This window comes from Aythya marila, assembly GCF_965140915.1.
Source record: "Aythya marila genome assembly, chromosome: 18".
In the NCBI taxonomy this organism is placed as follows: Eukaryota; Metazoa; Chordata; class Aves; order Anseriformes; family Anatidae; genus Aythya; species Aythya marila.
In genome coordinates this window covers 11433667-11454308 of record NC_139059.1, presented here as the reverse complement: position 1 = coordinate 11454308, position 20642 = coordinate 11433667, and the positions used below count along the sequence as shown (strand labels likewise).

Below are 20642 nucleotides of genomic sequence, written 5' to 3'. Positions count from 1 at the left end.
GGTTTGCATTTCTAGAGAGAAATCTGTGAGCTGCGTGTACAGATATGGGCCCACATAATGAGCAGATCTCAGAAATATGACTGTGCAGGATGAGGATTTTTGCTCAGCACATCTGTATCTTGCTGTCTGCACTAGCACTTTTCTTATCACAGTTGAGGGTAAGGCCCTCAAACTCCTTATGCCTTGCCCACAGAATTTGAACATATATTAGTCAAATCCAGTTTGACTCTTAGAGCCAGGGATCAATTTTCAGCCTGTCTACTAAACTCCTTTTTGTTCACAGTTTGAGCACATTTTGTTCAAACACATTTAAAGAAAAATAAAAAGACTCTAACATGCCTTTAACTCATTCCTTGCTCAGAGGGAAAAATGCATCTCAGGAAAACAAACCCATGATTTTCTCAAGATGGAGAATGGGGCAGGTGTGCAACAGCAATGTGGTAAGGCCTGCACTGGCACACACGAGTGTATTTTCTACTGCAGATCCAAGCCAATGCCATTGAAATCGATTCAAAAATACCAATCATTAGCAGAAAGTGTGCTTGGAATCTGCTCTTTGGTTGAGAAACTAGGCTGCGGTCCAGAAACTGTATGTCAGCTATATGAATTACTGGCAAAATCCCAGCTTCTTTATTCATTCATTTACTGCTAGAACTATCCAAGACTCAGAAAAATTGTCATGAATAGATCTGTTCCTGCTCAAATGCTTCCTGTTCCATGCACCTCGTTTCTACAGGGACTGTCTCATCATTTGCCTCCAGCTGAAACACTGCTCTCTGTTCTGCAGCCGATAATCCAGAAAGAAAGTCAGCAAAAAAGAGCTGCTTCTCGCTTTTCACCTGTCAGACAAAAAATATTGGGTTCAATCTAACCACCAGTCTTAGAAACTGCTGCAGACCTGGGTTCTGGCAGTTTTACTCCATGACAGCACCAGCAGCATCCTCAAGGCAATGCATGGAAATGATGCCCTCATCTAGGAAATCCTTTAGAGAAATCATCATGGCTGCCTTCATACGAGAAAACGAGGGTACAGCACTATGGTAAGTGATTATGGTCATCTGCGTTCAGCAGTGTGATGGACACTGCCTGAAGGATTTCAAGACCCATGGGAGTTTTAAACCAGTACCTTGAAGAGCATGGATGACAGAATGGGACTGTTGCAGTTCTGAGAAGAAATGGAGACACTTTCAGAAAGGAAGCAGCTGTCCCAGCAACAGTCAGGAGTTGAGCAGTGGGAAGGGTCTCAGCCCTCCAAAAGGGATGCTTTCTGATGCAGCTGCTGGGGGGCTCAGTACAACCCATCATCTCCTTTCCAACATCTCTGGTCAGCCCTATGACTGTGTTCTTCTCAACAGACCGTAACTTTTATAGCACTTGATGGTTTATGAAAAGAGGCAGAAAATTAGACTTTGGAAAGTCTAATTAAAAAGAAAAGTCTGCCCCATCCCTCAGCCCACAGCCCTTCCCCATTATCATTTGTCCTTCTCTTAGGTTTTCTTGGAGAACCTGTTGGCCCTACCACCACCTACAAAACTCCATGTAGCAAGTCATCCCCACCTTCTGTAAATTATGGATGGAGGCTTCTGTTCCTCTTTAAGTCCTGAGAGGACCGTGGAACGTTAAGGTAACTGCCCTCTGCCTGCCTTGGTGGCAGCAGAAGCAGTTCTTACCAGTCTTCTTGCCAAAGGGAAAGTGAATTCAGTCCAGCCTCAAAACAGTTACAAACAATGTAGTGCCCTTGATCCCATCACCTTGCTGTTCCTCAGGACCTCTGCACTTTGTTCATAGAGAACAGGAGCAAATTTTGCGCTCCACAAACTTCCCCTGTCTATAACAAAGGTATGCCACAACCTGGTTTCAAAACCTAAACTGAATCACAGCAATGCTGCTCTGGCAGGTGGGAAATTGCTGAGACTGGTCTCCCCATGAATGCACAAAAAGTAACTCAACATTGAGAAATATCTTCCAGGTAAAACAAGAACTTTTATGTATGTTCCAGAGATAAGTGTCTCCCCTAGGGGAAAAATAAGATTCTGATTTCTCAGACCTGGGCTTCACTGTGAAAACTTCTTCTCACTTCCTTCAGCATCTGCTATACCAACCTATGACAGCACAGGCCACCCACTTGTGAGCACTCTCTCCCACTAGCCCATGGCTTACAGCAACCCACGTCGCATCCTGGCACACTGCAAAGCACAGAAGCAGAGTGACAGCCATACAGGTCCTGTCAATGATCTCAGCCTGTGGCATCAGGATAGATGATATGCCCAGGCTCTCTCCACTGATTAGAGAAGGATTTTGTTGCCTAGCTGAGAGTACAAGCCTGACTTTAAGCCAGAGAGAGCAGGAATCATCTGGCTTCAATTCAGACCTTGCAGTCCCATGAATGGAAGATTAACAGCTCAGTGACAAATGCCACCAGCACTAATACCTTGAGCACTGTGTACAGTTTTGGGCACCACAAAATAAGGACTTAAAACTGTACGAGAGTGTCCAAAGCAAGGCTAAGAAGACAGTGAGGGATCTAGAGGGGAAGACATATGAGGAGCAGCTGAGGTCCCTGGGTTTGTTCAGCCCTGAGCAGAGCAGGCCAAGGGGAGGCCTCATGGCGGCCTGCAGCTCCCTCATAGGGAGAGGAGGGGCAGGCGCTGAGCTCTGCTTTCTGGGGACAGCGACAGGACCCGAGGGAATGGCATGGAGCTGGGATAGGGGAGGGTCAGGATGGATGTTAAAGAAAGGTTCAACACAACATGAAACAGTCATGGCCACAGGTCCCCACACCATCAAGAGATAGAGATCAATCTGTTTCCAAGAGTAGAAAAGTCAATAAATAATAGAAGTCTGTCTCTCAAAGACTGTCTGCAATTACATTTGTGGCAGTCACCGTATGAAGTCCCTACAACTGTCCGCAGTTTTATACAGACTATGGGAGGTAAACTGAAGCTCCTGGGATCAAATAATTTTCCCATGAGTACTGAACACGGAAAGCAAATCTGGAAAGTAAATCTACGGCTTGTGTGTTCAAAAACACTTCTAATATAATGAGCCAATTTTTCTTCCACGAGACTTACGAAGATAAACTTTATATAATATACTAGCTTTGCTGTAGCAGTAAATTTTTGGACATGCCCAAGCTCTTCACCTGCTGAACTCTGACTGTGGGATTTGGCTGTTCTGAGGACACAACTGCTTCAAAATTAGAGATTGACCTGCTGAGTCCCCCATTTTCACCTATGAATCACCATTTTTTTTCATAATATTTAAATTCCTTATTTACAATCCTTAAACACATTTAAGATTGAATGGTGACATGCTAAAGAAACAGTATTCCAAATGCAATTGTGATTCCTAATTTCACTTAAAATCCCTCTGTATAGAGATAACCAGCCTAAGATGCTCAGTAACATTGCAGCAGCAAATCATATTTATTTTTTTTATAAATCAATTCTTGAAAATAGATACAGAAAACAAATCTTCAAAGAGATGTTTGGGGCATGCAGCTGAAGCTCCCTGTTTCATAGATAGCTGGGCTGTAACTGGCAGCTTTTCACCAGCCTTCAGCTCAGCATTCAAAGGTACCTGCCAAAATGTTGCAAAGACTTGACAGACTCTATGAAAGGGCATCCAATAATAGGCAGGGCATTTTTCTTCTCCTCTCAGCTATTGCAATTTATTTTGATACACTGTTAGCAGATAGAAGAAAGAAGAGAAATCTGTTCTGGAACACTACACTATTGAAAACCATCCATGGGCACTCAGCGGAGTGCTGGCCACAATGGAGTATGCAGGACAAGGAAGTGGGCAGGAAAATGATTCACTAACTACAGGAGCAGAATGAGTTTAGAGATAGCTTCGGTTCTTTAAAATTACCATGGAAACCTAAGGTGGCAGGGTGGTTCAAACACAACATTTTGGTTTAATGTTCACTCAGAGAGAAAGAAGAGGCAACCCATCCTGGCTAGCATCCTTTCTTCCTGCGCCAGTCCTATCTGTGTTCTCCAGGAAGCATGTTTCATGAGGTCAAGTTGAAAATGCCATCAACAGGCTGAGGTGGTGAGCGACATGATCTCCACATGATGAGATTCTCTTCATGTGAACCAGTGAGACTGCCTGCAGGGGAAGTTTTTGCTGTTGGTGCAGGAAGCAGACTCCATTTAATTGCTGGCTATGGAGCAGCTGTGGGCTTCTTGCCATAGCAAGCTGAATTTCCTGGCTTAGCAGTGACATATTAGCTTCCTGCCCTGCTTGTGGTCATTTTTCTGCTGCTTCCTCAATAAACTTGAGGAAGGCTCTCAGATTATCTGCCAATCCTCCTCCTTCTCATTGCTTATAGAGTGGGAGACACTAGCTTGGAAAGCCCTTTTCCAAAAGTCTCCCTAGGTTGTGCTTTAAGCTCAGTTTGTGGCCAGTTGATTGGAAGACAGAAGGGTATGAACCCCTCACCTTATTCATTTCAAGGCACAGGGCAGAAGGTGACCCCAGGGATTGATCTGGCTCGGCTTATGTTCATCCCATTCCTGGTCTACACATGTGGCATGCTGTATAACTGCTGAAGGCATTGGTATGGTTTCCACGACCTCTCACCCTCCTCCCACCCAGATATTCAGAGGGCTATAAAAAAGAGAGCTGTCCAGACTCTGCTGAGAAATGGATGGTTGTGTCTGGAGTCGGCTAAATAATTCAGAGCGGATTGAAATGCCCTATTGCGTAATGGAATCTTTCTGCATAGCCGTGCAGCAGTTTCCATATCCCTATGATCCTATTTTGAAGTCAATACAATTAAGTGTCAGAATATGCAATAGCTGAAATTAATCCGGAATCAGAATGCAAGTGATCTTTAGCACATGCACTGCAAGAAACCATCAAAATCATTAGATATTATCCAGGATGACCATAAAATGATTCATTGGGATGCTGCGGGCTCTGGCTTGACATCTTTCCATTGATATGACATGTATAACAAGTGTTTAATGAGAAAAAGGACTCAACATACCTAGCCCTCAATTTTTGCATAATCTATTCATCATGTGTTACAGATGCAGGCATGAAAAAATGACCCTTAAACTTCTCTTTTCCACTATTTTAATGAATGTACTGCATATGTAGATTACTAATAATGGGGTGAGGCTGTAAATTCCGCTCTGCAGCTGATTCACTGCATGTTTTGAAGCTGCATCAGGCCAATGCTGAGTTGCAACAGATGTAAGCCAAGACCCCCAAATAAAAAAAATTAAGGGTATGAACCAGGAAAGAAACTGAAATGTGAGGCTGTTAACACCGGACAACAGGGAAACATCTACAACAGCAGGGAACCAGGACTGTGCTGGAGAGAAAGGAGTCAGAATCCTCAAACTGCTAATGGTAATTACATTAATAAATCTCTTCTCTCTCCCTGCCCTTCCCCTCTCCCCCCCACCCCCAATCATATTTACATGCAAATGAACCAGTAAAACTGCTTTCTGAGCTGCTGCTTTTAAAAGGAGCTCAGCTTTTTGTATGCCAGGGTCTCCAAAAGGAACAGAAGTGTGTGTAAAAGGGGGGATGTAGTGCCAACAAGTATAAATACTCGATCCCATTTCACCACATTGTATCACGTCTAGGGTCTATGCAGAGCTCACAGCATGCTGAATGTTATAAATCCACTGAGGTGTCTGCATAAAGATTAGTTTGCATACAGACATGTCATTTATAAAATACAGAGCCTGTCAGATATTCTTCAGCTCACAGAAAACCAATGAAGGTGGAAAGAATGTGCAAATGAGGCAGTACAATGGATGGGTAGATCAAGACATCTCAGGAAAAAAATGATCTGATCCTCATACTGACACGGGACATTCCAAAGCCCTATCATTGTCAACATGCTTTTCTACGAGCCACACTCACACAAACTTGGCAATGCTGTCTTGGGCAACCACCCCAACCACCCTGCAGTGGAAGCTGGGAAAGCTCCGGAGCTGTGAGGGCAGAAGAAAAGAAGTGGAGCTGCCGCCCACCTCAGCTGGCTGAGACATCAAAGCAGCTTGGGAAGATCTTGGTTGCTAAGTATGATCTGGAGCTGCATTGTCCTCTTTCATGTTTGTAGGAGGATCCCTCATAACAAAACAAATGTTAAGTTGTCAGAAAGATCAAGCTGCTGCTTTCTTCTATAAATTTGTCTTGCAATAAACCTGTGTGATGACCCCATTGGCATCAGGCCCTCCATCTCCTGGTACAGGCACACTGGGTTACTGTGAGAGCACAGTGGAATCCCCAGAATGATCTGAATGCCCAGGAGGCTGCAGGGTGCTCCCCAGCAAACTGAAGGTCTGGCCATGCACTGTCACAGATGGTGGCAAGACACCTCCCTCAGCTTGTGCTAAACAGAGCCCACGGGCAGGCAAGCAAGTGAGGAGCAGCCATGAGACTCAGATGCCACCTCAAGCCTATCAGCTCTCTCTCCCACCCTGTCATTACCTTGTCTCTTCTCACTCTCACAAACCCCTACAGCTTCCAAACCTCAAACCCCTGTGGTTTGATAAGATGGAAGAACCCATCTTCCACTGCTCTGACACCAGGGGAAATGTGGTCTGTCATTCCTTAGAACAACTCTTTCACCTACACATGGTCTGGGAGGGAAAGGTGAACATTTTCTAAGGCAGGACTAAATGAAGATCAATTTACTCCTCTTGCATATGAAGAAGAAAAATGCTGATTCGAGGGCGATACTGCCTGCGAAAAAGCCAGAAGCCAACAACAGTAGACCTCTCATTCTCCCTTCTGCCTGTGCATTTCTGTGCATTGTTTCAGGTAACTGGGAGTACGATATTTATCAGGAGATGGCAAAGGGTGATGCTATGGCTGGGGTGGATGTAAGGTCCTGTTAAAGGACAGGTACCATATTTCTACACTCCAGGCACATGCTAAGCCAAACCTGTCTCAGACCAGACAGCTGTACCTCACATGATGGTACCAAAACAGTCCCCTGGGCCATGCTGCGAATACATGAGGTACCAACGATGCTTCAGGACAGTGAGAACAGAAGCAGCAGCCAGTAAAAACCATGTTCAGGTTGTAAATCTTGCCTTATTTGCACCAAGTATCACAAGATACAACCTAACTGTGGGTAGTTGTTATTGCTCAGTCACCAGGCTCTACACCAACATATTTTTCACAATTCCCACACCGCAGGATGCTCCGAAGAGATGGCAGCAGCAGTGTAGTCAGTTTCTAACAACCATATCATACTGTCTTGGGTATATGGTTCAATTTTTTTTCCTGCCTACTGACACTAGTGGAGAACATCTTTGGTGCCAATTCTAGTGGGATACTTCAAGAAAAAAGATTGCTACAGATAGATGCCTCAACTCCCAGCACATCTCCCAGCAAATCCTGGACCAATAAAGACTTGCAGCCCTGAACCAAAGGTAAGATGTCCCATTTCAGAAAGTAGTATTGGGAAAGCTGTGAGGAAGGACACTTGGTTCTTCCTGAACTTTTCACACATGGTTTTCAAGCTGCTCCCCTACCTCTGCACCTCCTCAAGGATCTAGCATAAACTTACAAGAAACTAGCAGATTTCCCTATTATTTTCCCATTTCTCTATTATATGGGTCTGCAGTAGAGAAGTCTAAAATCCCATGTTCCTCACCGTTTCCTGACCACCCAGTGCTCAGTTTAACTTTTCCTGCAAAAGCTTCACTGTATTTAACACCATTGCAGTGTTACCAGGAAAACAAGTTGTTTAGATATGAAGTGAGCTCAGTGAATTTCTGCTGTTGGCAAAGATTGGTGAAATACAAGGAGCCCAACTCAAATTCTGAAATAATTTTGAGGGTCTGAGGCTAGTAGTGAAAATCAAAAGTCAAAAATCAAAATCAAATCAAACCTACTTTTTTTTTTTTTTTTTTTAACCTGAAAACTCAACAATGTTGATCTGGAGTGAATTTACTATTCTTCTAGACATGTTGACTCACTGTGGTTCAATATCCTCGTGGCTGCTTGCCCCATGTTTTTTGTGCCTGGAAAAATTTCTATACCAGTTTGTGTGACTGAGCAAAGCCCTGGCAGGACTGTGAGTATGGTCTTTTTGGGGTAGGCTCAACCTGGCACATCTGATATTAGCAGGAATCTCAGCCAGAGAATATGTTGAAAAAGGTGTTTTGTTTTGTTTTGTTTGTTTGTTTGTTTGTTTTTTAATTAGGTTAGTGCACAGAGGAATATCCCATCTACAGAGCTCCTGCTTGTTTCATTGGAGCACTGAACTCTCATAGCAACTCCCACAGCAAACAGAGCACTAGTAACTATGTCTATCGTAGCAACTACAAGTAGATGGGAACAAGTGTCTGGTGCCTAGCCAGTGAACACTCATTTAGAGGTGCCAGTTTCTCCCAGGTGTGTCTAATAAAACATCCAACTTCTAGCTACCTAAAGTTTGATGAAATTAACCCAGCTGTGTGTCTCACCATGGAGACCTTCTATGGATTTTGGATTTATTTCTAGATCATCGTGACAGACTGACACTGAAGGCCTTTACTGTGGTTTGAAGAACTCGCTATGTAGTGACTATATAGACTTAAATGCCAGACAGTGATGCATCGCCCAGTGGAATGTCATATAAGAACCATAAATCACAATCTTGCAAGAGCCTGTGGATGTCAGACATGTGAATATGCTGATTTGGTATCCATGGTAGTTTGGCATGTCTCACATCTTTGTCTTCCGCCCAAAATAGACTAGCCTTTAAATATTACTCAGCACTTGGAGTCCTGCCATGGCAGAAGACAGTTGAGAAAACACCAAAAATGTGTCTCCCAGTGCAAAGAAATATTGAGATAAACTTCATTGGCTTTGTTCAATCTAAAAGCAGAAAGCCATTCCATAGTGGTGTAATGACAACATAGGATGAGGTTATTTGGCTAATAGTAGCTGAGGTGGAGACTTTAATTCATGCATTGGAACTGAAATAAGATGAAATCTGAGCATGAAGTAGTTCAGCTAAAGCTCAGGAGTGTATCCCTTGCTGGAGCACTCATCTTTCCCGTCTACATGTACACCTGCACTGCCAGCTCAAACAGAACACAGGGAATCTATCTTGTAATACTTCCTGAAATAATCAAATGATATAGGGTACAAACATAATGACAGAGACCCTAAGTCACTTGCTAAAGCCAAAGGCCCTATGTTCACAGAACAAATAGGCAATCAAATCAGATTGCAAACACAGACAAATCTACACAAGCAAACAAGGCAGTTTGCCTGCAGAATGCGTGCACATTAATTACTTGCACCAATCATGCATGGACATGTGAATTTACCATTATGAAGTTAAAAGTTAACACTAAGCATTGTTCAAACAAAACATGAATTTGCAGGTAACTTAGAAGTACATTCAAAGGGCAATACATTATTTTAGGTCCATTAGCAGCCCAACTATTTGAATTTCTTCAACTAAAAGCCTTATATACACTTTTATCAGATAGGGTGGAAAACAGCACCCTATCTGATGGCTGTTCAGAGAGGTGGCACACAAACAATCTGGACTCCTGTTGCCCATTCTCCCATCTTCCCAAGGATAGGAAATGTGCTCTGTGGTTTTTCCAGCAAAGCCAGTGGGAAAGGTGTGAAACCCACTGGCCCATCTAAGGAAGAACAACCCCCCCAAGCCTTTTCAGTTAAAGAAGGAAAGCAGGTTTTATTTTTATCTGAGAAGGTACTGGAAAAAAGTATGTTGTACATAAAACTGCTTGAAGATAACTCAAACGTCTGAGACAAGGAGGTGGATTGCAAGGCTCTGCCCAAGGTTACCCATGATCTTGATGAAGGCCATCAGGACACTCTGTAGACTGTGCCTCTCCTGGGTACACTTTCTACCTCATCCTAAATACAGCCAGGCCTAATGTGTTAGGACATGACTGTAAAACTTCTTTTTGGTGGGGAGGAGAAAGGGAAATTTCGTGTGACACGCCATCCATGAGTCTTTCCTTGAACCACTTTAGTTCCCCGCCCACCTGAAGGTTGTTGGTGGTTTTCTCTGCTTTCCTTCCACCGGTGCAGTGCCAGGCTGGAATTGCCAGGTATTGTATTACAAGTCCCACGGGTGCTGCCTCAGCCTCAGTAAACTTTATTTAAGCACACACAGACATACACAGACAATATACATATATTTGTTTCTTCTCTGACAGTTCTACAGGACCAACACTGCTTTGGATGACACTCGTGGTAATTTTGAAAAAGTGCAGGAAATGTAAGAAAATAAAGGTCGTTTAATAACTCGTGAGTCATGGTCATCCACGGAAACAACACAGGTGCATTCAACCAGGCACATGGACACATCTCCACATACAGTACATTGTGTCTATATAGGTATCTCCACATACATTGTGTCTATAGAAATGTACAACAGTCTCAGAAGTCATCAGGACACAAAACCAGATGCATACTGGCATGGCACATGCTTGCAATCCCAGTGTCGCAACCCACTGCCAGTGCACCACTGTGACTCAGTCAGGGTGCGGGTGTGAACAGAAAGATGCTCCCAACATAGTCTCACTGTACACTATAAAAACTCACCAAACAGGCAACAACGTCATAAATGAACATTCATCTGGGGTTCTGGTGACCAGCTACTTCGAGTCAAATATCACAGCTTTTGTGTCACCACAACTCCTGGGATATATGGTTACTTATCTAATATAGCTACAACTGTCTCTCAACATATATCATATATACAGTACATATACACAGAACATACACAGAGCAGTATATGTATATTTTTGTGTTTTCATGTTTGTACATTATATCACAGATTATATGAACACATAAAATATATGTTTTGGACCTAAAAAAAAATAACTTTATAAAATATTCATAATACCCCATCCCAAAAAAAGCCCAGAAATTAAAAGAAATCCAGAAACACACTCTTGAACTGTTACTGCCTGCCCGTGGATGGCATTACACTCCTTCCCTTCCCCTTTAAAAGTACAGCAGCACAATGGTGGTTTGTATCCATGCACCCAAGAAAACACAAAGCAGTATAAATTGTTGAACTGCAAAGTCAGAGTGGAGTCTGCAGTCTGGCTGTCCGACTCTACACTCTCCCACCGTCTCCCTTGCTAGAATTTAAAAGGTTCTGCCAGGAGCACAGTATTTTACCTGCAGCAATATTTGCTAGACTAAATCTACCGAGTGCAGTCCAATACTGTTATCTCATAGCACTTAGAACCCAGCTTCTGAGTTATAGCTTTTTATTTATTTATTTATTTAAAAGAATCTTTTTTATTTAGCAAAAAATTGTTTCCACTGTACCCTTCGTGTGTCCTCGTCCTAACGTGACAAACCCGGAGGAGATGAAATTATGGAGATCTGGCCCTCCACTTCGATAAATATCCTTTCCATAGTGACCTGCCAAGGGAAAAAACAAAAACAAAAACAAAGCAAAACAAACAACTTTATTCAAGTTTTATATATATACAAATATATTCTGTGTAGCCCTGCTGTCACCCTTTATAAGAGTTCCAAGGCCTGACCACATGGTTGCTTTATTAATGGTAAGCAGAGGCTACAGAAGTACATAACAGCTGCAGTAGCAAACCCTAATTCCCATATGGACAAAGACTTATGAAGAATAAGACGAGTATTTTGGTGCTGCCAAGTCATGAACAGATTCTGACAGGGGAACCAAATAAACAATATTAAACCAAACACCCCAAATTCCAGGGAATTTGACCATCTGTGCTTTGTATTCGGGTTTGCTAGTATCAGCATTCCCAAGGAACTGGACTCACTCAGGCCTTCAAGAGTGAGAAGCTAAAAGACATCAGATGAGATGCGGCTTTGACTAATCCTGATTCCAGCCAGGCCCTTGACAGCATTTGTTCACTGCTGCTGGAGTTTTTCTCAGCACAAAAGTGAAGTTGCAAGTATCTCTTTTGTCCAGGCTGGACCAAAGTGCCCATTAACAGTATGACAGCAGACTTTGTCTTTTAGCTTTGATTTATTTGCTCTGGTCCTTGAACAACATCCACTGATAATTTCTCAAGTGCGATAGTCTTCTGCAGAACACTTCCTAGGAGCTCTCTCAGTCCATCACAACAGAGTACTATCAACTGTTCAGGAGACATCCAGCTTTTTAATGTTCTGATATATTAATAAGGAAAAAGGCCTTCTGCCTCCCTGTTACCATGCAAAGCTCTGAAATGAGGACATAGATAATTTTCCAGATACTCTTTATCATCTCCTCCCTTTTTCATGTTGTTAATTTTGCTATTCCTTTTATTTTAGAAAGAGGCAAAGATAAGATAGGTGCCAGGGGCAGGAAGCAAAGCAGCCGCAGGGGCTGGGAATGCAGCTCCCTCCCTAACAAGCCTCCATCTTCTGTGTGCCTTTCTGCACGAGCTGGCGATGCATCACTGTTCCTCCAAGCCACGGTGGCTGGGAGCAGGGCAGATGGTCCAGCACACGGCACTCGAGCAAGAGAGCTGAGTCAGGAGGCAGTGGGGAGGGCAAAATGGGCATCATGGAACCAGGTGGAAATGCAGCCCAGGGCCATGTTCTGGCTGGCTCATGTTGCCTCTGACAGATGCTACAGCCCTTTACTATTTTTCAAACACAGACTGAATGCCGTGTGTTCTCACACATTTTCAGGCTTTCTGGGAACATTGTGAAAACTAAAATGCACAGAGACTTTGAAACCTCAATACTCTGCAAAGTCTTCTTTCCCTTTTTGCCAGCGATTCCCATCACAGTGCCTTGGCAACTCCTGCTGACTTTACAGACCACTACCCCTGTCAGCAGAGTCCCCCTTGCGTACGGGTGGGCTCAAGGTGAGCACCTTCTCAGGGTCTAAACTGTGCCACCAGCCTGCCCTGCAATAGACTGGGCAGGCTGCAAACCCTGCTCCTAACCTGGGGAGGACACCAGCAACCCTCTGGCCAGGAGAGGCCAGCACAGCCTTTGTGATCACAGGAACACGTTGGAGATCCTCGGACCACGTTGGAGATCCTTCTGAAAAAATGTTTGTTCCTATCTAATAGAAAAAGCATCCCACTCCCTTTCCTCACATAGTTTTGCTGGTCAAGGTCAGTCAAGTGCTCCCAAACTTCTCAAAACACACACGAAGTGTGCCTACAGGGTTGGGAGAGTTACCAGAGAGACAGTTTTCTTGTATTTATAGCAATGCAAGATGGTAGCAAAAGCCTTCAAATGTGCAGGCATCCATCCATAAATTGGCTGAGAAATGTTTCTAGGAAAAAAATAAGGGTTTTCTGCTTTCACAGGAGAGAATTTGGTCTGGTCTCTTGTTCTCGTCTTCCTACCCAGCTCCTGCAAACCCTGCCTGCTGTGTTCCTGGAAGAGGATGGCAGACATTTGCCTCTGAATCCCTGGAAGCTATTCTTGCTTTATGCAAGATTTGTTCTTGCCCTGAGAAGCCTGCAGAGGTGGTTTGTGGTTGCAGTGCCCAATTCTTTTTTTTTTTTCTTTTTTCTTTTTTCTTTTTTTTTTTTTTTCTCTCTTTTCTAAAATGTGCTGCCTTTTTTCTTTCTAGTAAGCCAATTTTTCCTCTTATTCCATCAAATTGTACGCTCTCAGGGCCAGCTACTCAGGTGATTGTCACTTTATCAGTGTCATAACTTCGCAGTTTTTAACAAGGATAAAAGAAACATATAAACGTGTTCTGTTACCTCTAGCTGAAACCAGGGCTCTCTTTTTATATCCCTTTGGAGGATCTGTTTAAGTCAGAGATCAAGAAGGCAAAGTATATTAAAAAAAAAAAGCAAACATTTACTGGCAGATTTAAGATCATTCATAAGCCTTTTGCTCTCTGAACCTTGCTCTGCCTCTTCTTACGCTACATAATAGTTAAATTAAAAGATTCCTGTGATAACAACCTATTAGCATTTGAACAGGAGTCATGTTTTCCCATGAGAAATTCAAACCTGTAGACTTCAAGTAGCACAAGTTTTTCCTTTTTATGGGTACATTATAGCATGCTACGTTTGTTTTACATGGTTCTTTATTCCTGTTCGTTTGTGATCATTTCTCCTGCCCTCACCGTATAGAAGTGCTGGTACCAAGTTTTTACGTTCAGGAGTACTGTGGGGGCTGCTGGTGCGTCGTACTCAGGACCTGTTATTCAAGTGGACTTTTTCATCACCTCTTGACATTGAACCTGAATGCTCCTCCATACCTTACCATCTCTGTATGTGTCCAGGAGCCACAGCAGAGCTGAAAGACCTCAAGCAAAGGACTCAGGGCTGCAGGACAGGGTAGGTGCTGACAGGGCTACACTCAACCAGAGAACATCCGTTTCATTCTTTGTTGGGGATGTCTTCCTCCTTCCTCCTTTAGTTGTGTTTGTGTGCTCACCTAGGGGCTGGGCATCTTTCCATGGTCACTGGGAGGGTCTGCGCCTTCCAAATGTGGTTACAGCCATGAGCTGAGCTGAACTGCTGATAGAGATGACTGTCCCATGGGCTAAAAGGGAGCTTAACCAAGGTGCTCATTTTTAGTAGGCTGAAGGTGGGTCTTTGCCTTATAGTGAGAGCTAAAAATGCTCTGATTCCTGGCAAAACAAGTGTAAATGGGTCTATTTTTAATTAATTTCAGACATCTGAGATATTTTTATTGCTAACCATCACCCATCCAAGAAAACCCTGCCATTCCAGACAGAAAGGACCTCTCTGAAACCCAGCAAGCCCATCCTGGAGCTGAAGGTTGTCAGCCATGGGCTGCTCAGCAGGGCCAGGTGGAGGCATGGAGCTGCTGTGGGACCCCGGGTGTGCGGGCACATGGAGAACCCTGGGCTAGATCTGCTGAGGAAATGGGGTGGGGACAGTTTGGTGGCTCTCTTGTACCTGCTGTCCACAGGCAGTGTTCGCGTTGCTCTCCTTCCTCCCTGACGTGAAAGCACATCACAGCAAAGCTGCCTTTTGATGGTGCATTTCCCTGGGACAAGCCTGCAGCTACCGGGAGCTGAAACCCACCACCTGAGAACTAAGAGAAGTCAGAGCAGTCAGGCAGAGACAGAGCAGCAGATCAGTGTCATGAGTGAGGCGGGGCAGCCCAGACCTGCACATTCATGCCCTCAGGCTCCCAGCACACCTTCCCTCTTTTACAGCTCCTGCTTTCGGTGGAATTAGCTTCTGTCTGCCGGTTTTCCACACCCAGGTGTCCTACCCAGCTAGCTGGTGTTATCTCTCTCCAGGGCTTGTTGGTAGCCACCGAGGGTCACATCTAGCATCACCATCACCCGACCAGCCCTGAGCCGGCCGGCTGGGCAGCTGCATCCCCTCCCTGTGCCTCTGCCCCACATTCACAAGGGGAGCTCCCCGGCCTGCAAAGCACCAGCTGATCACTGAACAGGGAGACCTGAGCAGGAGCCAGATTTGATCATGACAGAGCCTCACAGCATGCCCTACTTCCAAAGTGACACAACCACCCACCTACCTGATCTCACAGGATGGAGCATGCTATCTTCCAATACAGTATTTCTGGGGAGATTTTGCATCCATAAGATCTATTTCTTAGGACTAGGATGAAATATAAATGCTGCTTCAGAGCACTGTGTCTGACTGCCTGGAAGAGGCTTTTCTTGCTCTCTTGCCCCCTGGTCTCACTCACTCTCATATCCGTGCACTCTACTGCATGTAAACTCTCAGACGCACATGGGCTTGCAGGCTTTTTCATTAAAAGAAATGACCTGGAGTCCAGCAAGGCAGTCTGTTACTAAAGCAAATGAGGACTTACACAACTTAAAATTTCCAAAAGAATTTGAAACAAGGAGAAACATGATTTTTTTTTCCTCTCTTTTGGTTATAACATACATCAGAGACAGAGAGTGGGTGAGCGTTGTGCCTGCCATGCAACAAAGACATATTCTTTAGGGCATACAGCTCAAAGAGGGAACATTTCATTGCAACTGCATCCTGCATAACACACATATGGAACAAACTCAGTCACAAACAGCAATTACAAGCCTGGCTCCAATTTAACAGAATTATTAGAGCTGAACTAAAATGCTGTTATCCACCTTTCAGAAATGGTATTATTGAGCATGGATTACATCACCCAGAGAAAGGCAGACAGGGGCTGTCGTGGACAGCCTTTCAGATGATACACACTGGGATTCTGACCTCATCCCCGCCCCAAGGTTTCCTTGGAATTAAACTACATCCAGAGAGGAGTCCCAGCACCTCAGCACCTCAGCAGAAACTTTATCATTAGATAGATCTCCCATCCCCCAGCCAGCCACCCCACATTAATTGTCCAGCATGATATGGAATATCCCTTTGGCCAGTTGGGGTCAGCTGTCCTGCTTCTGTCCCCTCCCAGCTCCTGCTGCACCTCCAGCCTCCTCGCTGGCAGGGCAATGTGTGAGAAGCTGAAAAGTCCTTGACACAGTGTAAGCACTGCTCTGCAACAATTAAAACAAGTAGGAGACATTTCTTTTCAGAATGAGCAGTCAGGCATTGGAATGGGTTGGCCAGGGAAGTGGTGGCATCACTGTCCCTGGGGGTGTTAAGGGGAGGTTGGACATGGTGCTTAGGGACATGGTTTAGAGGGTGACATTGGGGGGGGGGAGGGGTTGGACCAGATGATCCTGAAGGTCTTTTTCAGCCTTAATGATTCTGTGTTACACTGATGAGAGGCTAGAGCCTGAGCTGGAAAACGTCATGTGGAATGTGTGGAACAAGGTAGAAAAGGCTGCAATTTACTAGGTCCTGCATTTTTGCCACCTAACCTTACCACGTAAGTGGCCTAGAAGAAAGCTGGAGAGGAACTCTACCAGGGAGTGTAGCCATGGAACCAGGAATAATGGCTTTGAAAAAATGGAGGGGAAATTTGGCTTAGATGTGACGTGAGGAAGAAATTCTTCACTTGGAGCACAAAGCACACATGGGAATTAGGGCTGAAGACGCACCTTGCTTCTGTTCTTTTCCATAAAGAATAGAATGAAATTACCTAAAAACCAGTGTTAATAAACCCAGGGCACAGGATGGGAAGTGCAGGGCAGTCCCTGTGGCCGAGGGGCAGCCTTTTTCTCTGGCAAGCCAAATTGCCCGGGGAAGCCAGCCCCAGAAAAGGGGCCCTCCGCCCCCCAACCCTCCTCCTTGTCCACGTGAGGGCATCTTCCAGGCCTTTACCATAGGAGCTTTACCATAGGAGCAACGGTGACATGGGGCAAAGTCAGGAACATCAGGCAGACAGCCACTGGGAGCAGAGGTGTGCCCATAGTCCAGAGAACAGTGCGCGACCCAGTAATGGCCGTAAGACAAAAGGCAGCATCGGACCCATGCATGAAAATCAAGCTGATGGTGGCATGGGACCAAAGTGTGGAACTGGACGACCCCCTGGTTTGGCACCCTGGCCAGAAAACATTCTGGATGGAAGGCATCCTGTTTGGGCAGTCCCAGGCAAAGACTGGCTTAGCCTTCTGCCAAACACAGTGGAGCCCATGCAGCTGGATCCACCACATGTGGAGGAACGGATGGAAGTGGATCCATCTCGGCCAGAAGAGACCTGGGACTCTTCAACATGTCTTTGTGCTCTGCCATCCGAGAGCACCAGCAGCATCGCAGGAGTGCCCAGCAAGCCCCCTACTCATTAGCTTAGAGCCACCAAACACCATGGACATCCTGCAGGCTTACCTGCAAGATGTGCCGGCAATAAACAGCTCTTGCCGATTCTCAGGGGTTGTGTGAGTACTTTTTTTTTTTTTTGGGGGGGTGGGGGAGGGGAATGGGCTAAAGTTGTGCCAGGGGAGGTTTAGGTTGGATATTAGGAAAAACTTCTTTACAGAAAGGGTTGTTAGGCATTGGAATGGGCTGCCCAGGGAAGTGGTCAAGTCACCATCCCTGGAGGTCTTCAAAAGATGTTTAGATGTAGAGCTTAGTGATATGGTTTAGTGGAGGACTAGTTAGCGTTAGGTCAGAGGTTGGACTAGGTGATCTTGGAGGTCTCTTCCAACCTAGGTTATTCTGTGATTCTGTGATCTCTGTGAGGAAAAAATATGTTTTTTTTTGGGGGAAGACCCACAGCCTACCCATTTCTGAGCTGCTCCTTTCTGCTGGAGTGCTTCTTCTGGAGCTGTTTTGCACAAATCAGCAGAGTGAGACAAATGATGTGAGCAGACAAAATGACTGTAAGGTGTTTGCTGAGCATAGGACAGACAGCTCCGCATCATGCACATCTGTCTGTCCCATTCATTAAACACAAAAGTCTCTGAAAGCTCTGAAGGCACAGCTGTAGACCCCCAGATTCTCTTTTTGAGGCTGGGGAGCCACAGGGGGCAGCCTGTAAGTGCACAAACCTTCTCAATTGGAGGTAAGTGCCTGTGGAAGTCGGGGGTGTTAGACACAGCTGTGGGCTACACTGATGGACACATTTGCAGTCAGGTCAGGCACCATGATATTTTACTGCAGCATGGGGTGCAGATTAACAAAGATTACAATAATAAGAAAGGACACCCAAGGGACGTCACAGAAACATCACCTTTTTCTTACTAAAAAAGCAAGCAAAGAGAAGCCAGCTGGCACCTCTCACACTTGTGAGAAGAAAGCATGGTCAGGGCCACCGCAGTGTGTTTTTTCTAGTTTAATTCCATAGTTCTGGGATCACTGTGTCTACTCTGAAAGTGCAAACATATGGAAAAAGCAACTGGGAAGAGTTCAGTTGTAGTTAGGATGAGCTGTCAGCATCGTGTAGCCATGGCCTGGACAAAATGTAGTCCAGATCAGTACAGGGAATAATGGAGTTTTCTATGCCTTACTGATACTCCTTACCTAAATTACACTGGTGGGGTAATGAGAGTTGTACTTGCCCTGTATCGATAAAATAACCCTATCCACAAGTTTACCCTCTTTCAAAACCACTGCTACCTCCTCCTTCTCCTCCCCTTCCCTCATGCTAATCCCCTGTCCCTGCATCACCCCTCTTGTTCTCCATCACCACTGAAGACAGCAACTGACCCTGCTTAAATTAACTGTCCTCAGCCCCATGGCCTTCAAGGTGAGGGTCTCTGTGATGCCTGCAGGTCCTATGGGGGCTGGTCGAGTGAAAACACAGTGTAAGGTCAGCCCAGGATCACTCACAAGCCAAGGGGGAACTTCTGGTTCCAAACAGAAGGAAAGGATCATTCAGCTTAGGATGACTTCAAAATTGGGAGATCCTTGTTTTTCCTCTTTTTTTTTTTTTTGGCTTCTGGCTTATCAGCTTTCAGAGAGCATCACATCTTCCTGCCTTCTTCCCAACAATGAAAGGTAAAAGCTTACTATTGACAACTGAACACTGGAGCTCTCAAATAAAATTATTGGCCAGGAACTGGGCTTTATGGAAAATGACGCGCACTGGAAGACTTCCCACAACATCACAAGAATGGGGAACAATTCCCTGGCATGGGGTATGTGTCAGTCCCAAACAGCAGCCATGCCAAAAATATGCCCATTTACTGCACAGCAGACCAGGTGGCCAAATCCAGTGCAGCAAACTGCATGAGTCCAGGTCGTGCTGTTGTATTTGTCTGGCATTGGAAAAGATGTTGAAGTAAAGATAAAAGCAGTACTAGATTTCCCGATAAGTGATCAAGGCAATATCTCATTTTGTTAATTGTTTACTCTGTTAAGTACAGCAGTTGTCCTTGATTTTGCAATCTCCCTGGAAGCCATAACAAGCTATATGAGGTTTCAGAAAATATCAATTTTTACTATTCTGTTAACTTAAAAAATGAAATCTGTGAAAGCAAAACACAGGACTGCAGTGCTGGAGAGTCTCACCAGCAACATGCACCAGAGGTGACAGAAATACAATGATGAGCTCATATTCTGCTGAGATGTCTAAATAAGACACTTTCAAAGAGAAAGGATCAAATTGATAGGAGAATAAAACAGAGCACCTCTCAAAGACTCCGAATGCACATGCTGGTTAGCAGACAAGCCTGCTGAAGTTTCTGGTTTGTGCAGGAGACGGCTCAGCTCCCTGTGGTGTGCTTCTCAGCACCACACAGCTGTACATGGCCATGCCATGAATCATGCTCTGAAGCTCCACAAAGAGCAAACATTCAAGCCCCCTAAAGCCAAGCAGGGCAGTCCTTTCATCTGCAGTACAGCAAGCAGAAGTGACCCAATGGATGGGACAGGTCCACCAGGGTCAAGGGGCTCACCCAAACCACAGGGTGCCCAGCTGTCAGTGCTCCCCAGACCCTGTGCTAGAGCTGCTCCCTCTGACATGGAAAGGAAGAAGGAGGGAAAGGGACACTGAGCCTTTTCCCCTGCGGAAATAAGGACCTCTTTCCTCCATGTGCCCAGTAGCATACAGCTCAGTGAAAGCACAAGCACATCCAGACCGACTAATATCTCCATAGACAACTTGCAGCCCTTGCCCACTGAGCACAAGAAAGCCACTAATAAGCCTGTGAGCAACCCAGCAGGCTTGGAGCTCCCATTCAGAGGAGTTTCAGACACGTCAGCACCCAGCACAAGTGCAAATCCATCGTTCCCACTGGTACCAGGGGGACCTGTGCCATCCTGCTACATCCCTACGTTCTCGGCTCTGCGCAGGGCTGGCATCAGAGCAGACTTGAGCAGAGCAGGGGGCTTCCACTCATCAGGGGGATCCTCACGGCTCACGCTGTCACAACCTAATGATGAAGCAGCCCTTAATCTTTC

At 45.1% G+C, this 20642-nt stretch overlaps 1 protein-coding gene across 4 annotated transcripts in view; it reads right to left on the bottom strand.

The window, feature by feature from the left end:
* The window catches only part of SHISA6 (shisa family member 6), a 256321-nt gene that overhangs the window by 186565 nt on the left and 49114 nt on the right, over positions 1-20642 (bottom strand). For 3 of the 4 annotated variants that reach the window (XM_082774674.1, XM_082774675.1, XM_082774676.1), the window contains exon 3: positions 11287-11382. The exons of the other annotated variant lie outside the window; for it this stretch is intronic. In XM_082774674.1, the coding sequence (XP_082630800.1) occupies positions 11287-11382 (96 nt within the window). The remainder of the gene's footprint in view (positions 1-11286; positions 11383-20642) is intronic. 4 annotated transcript variants of the gene reach the window in all.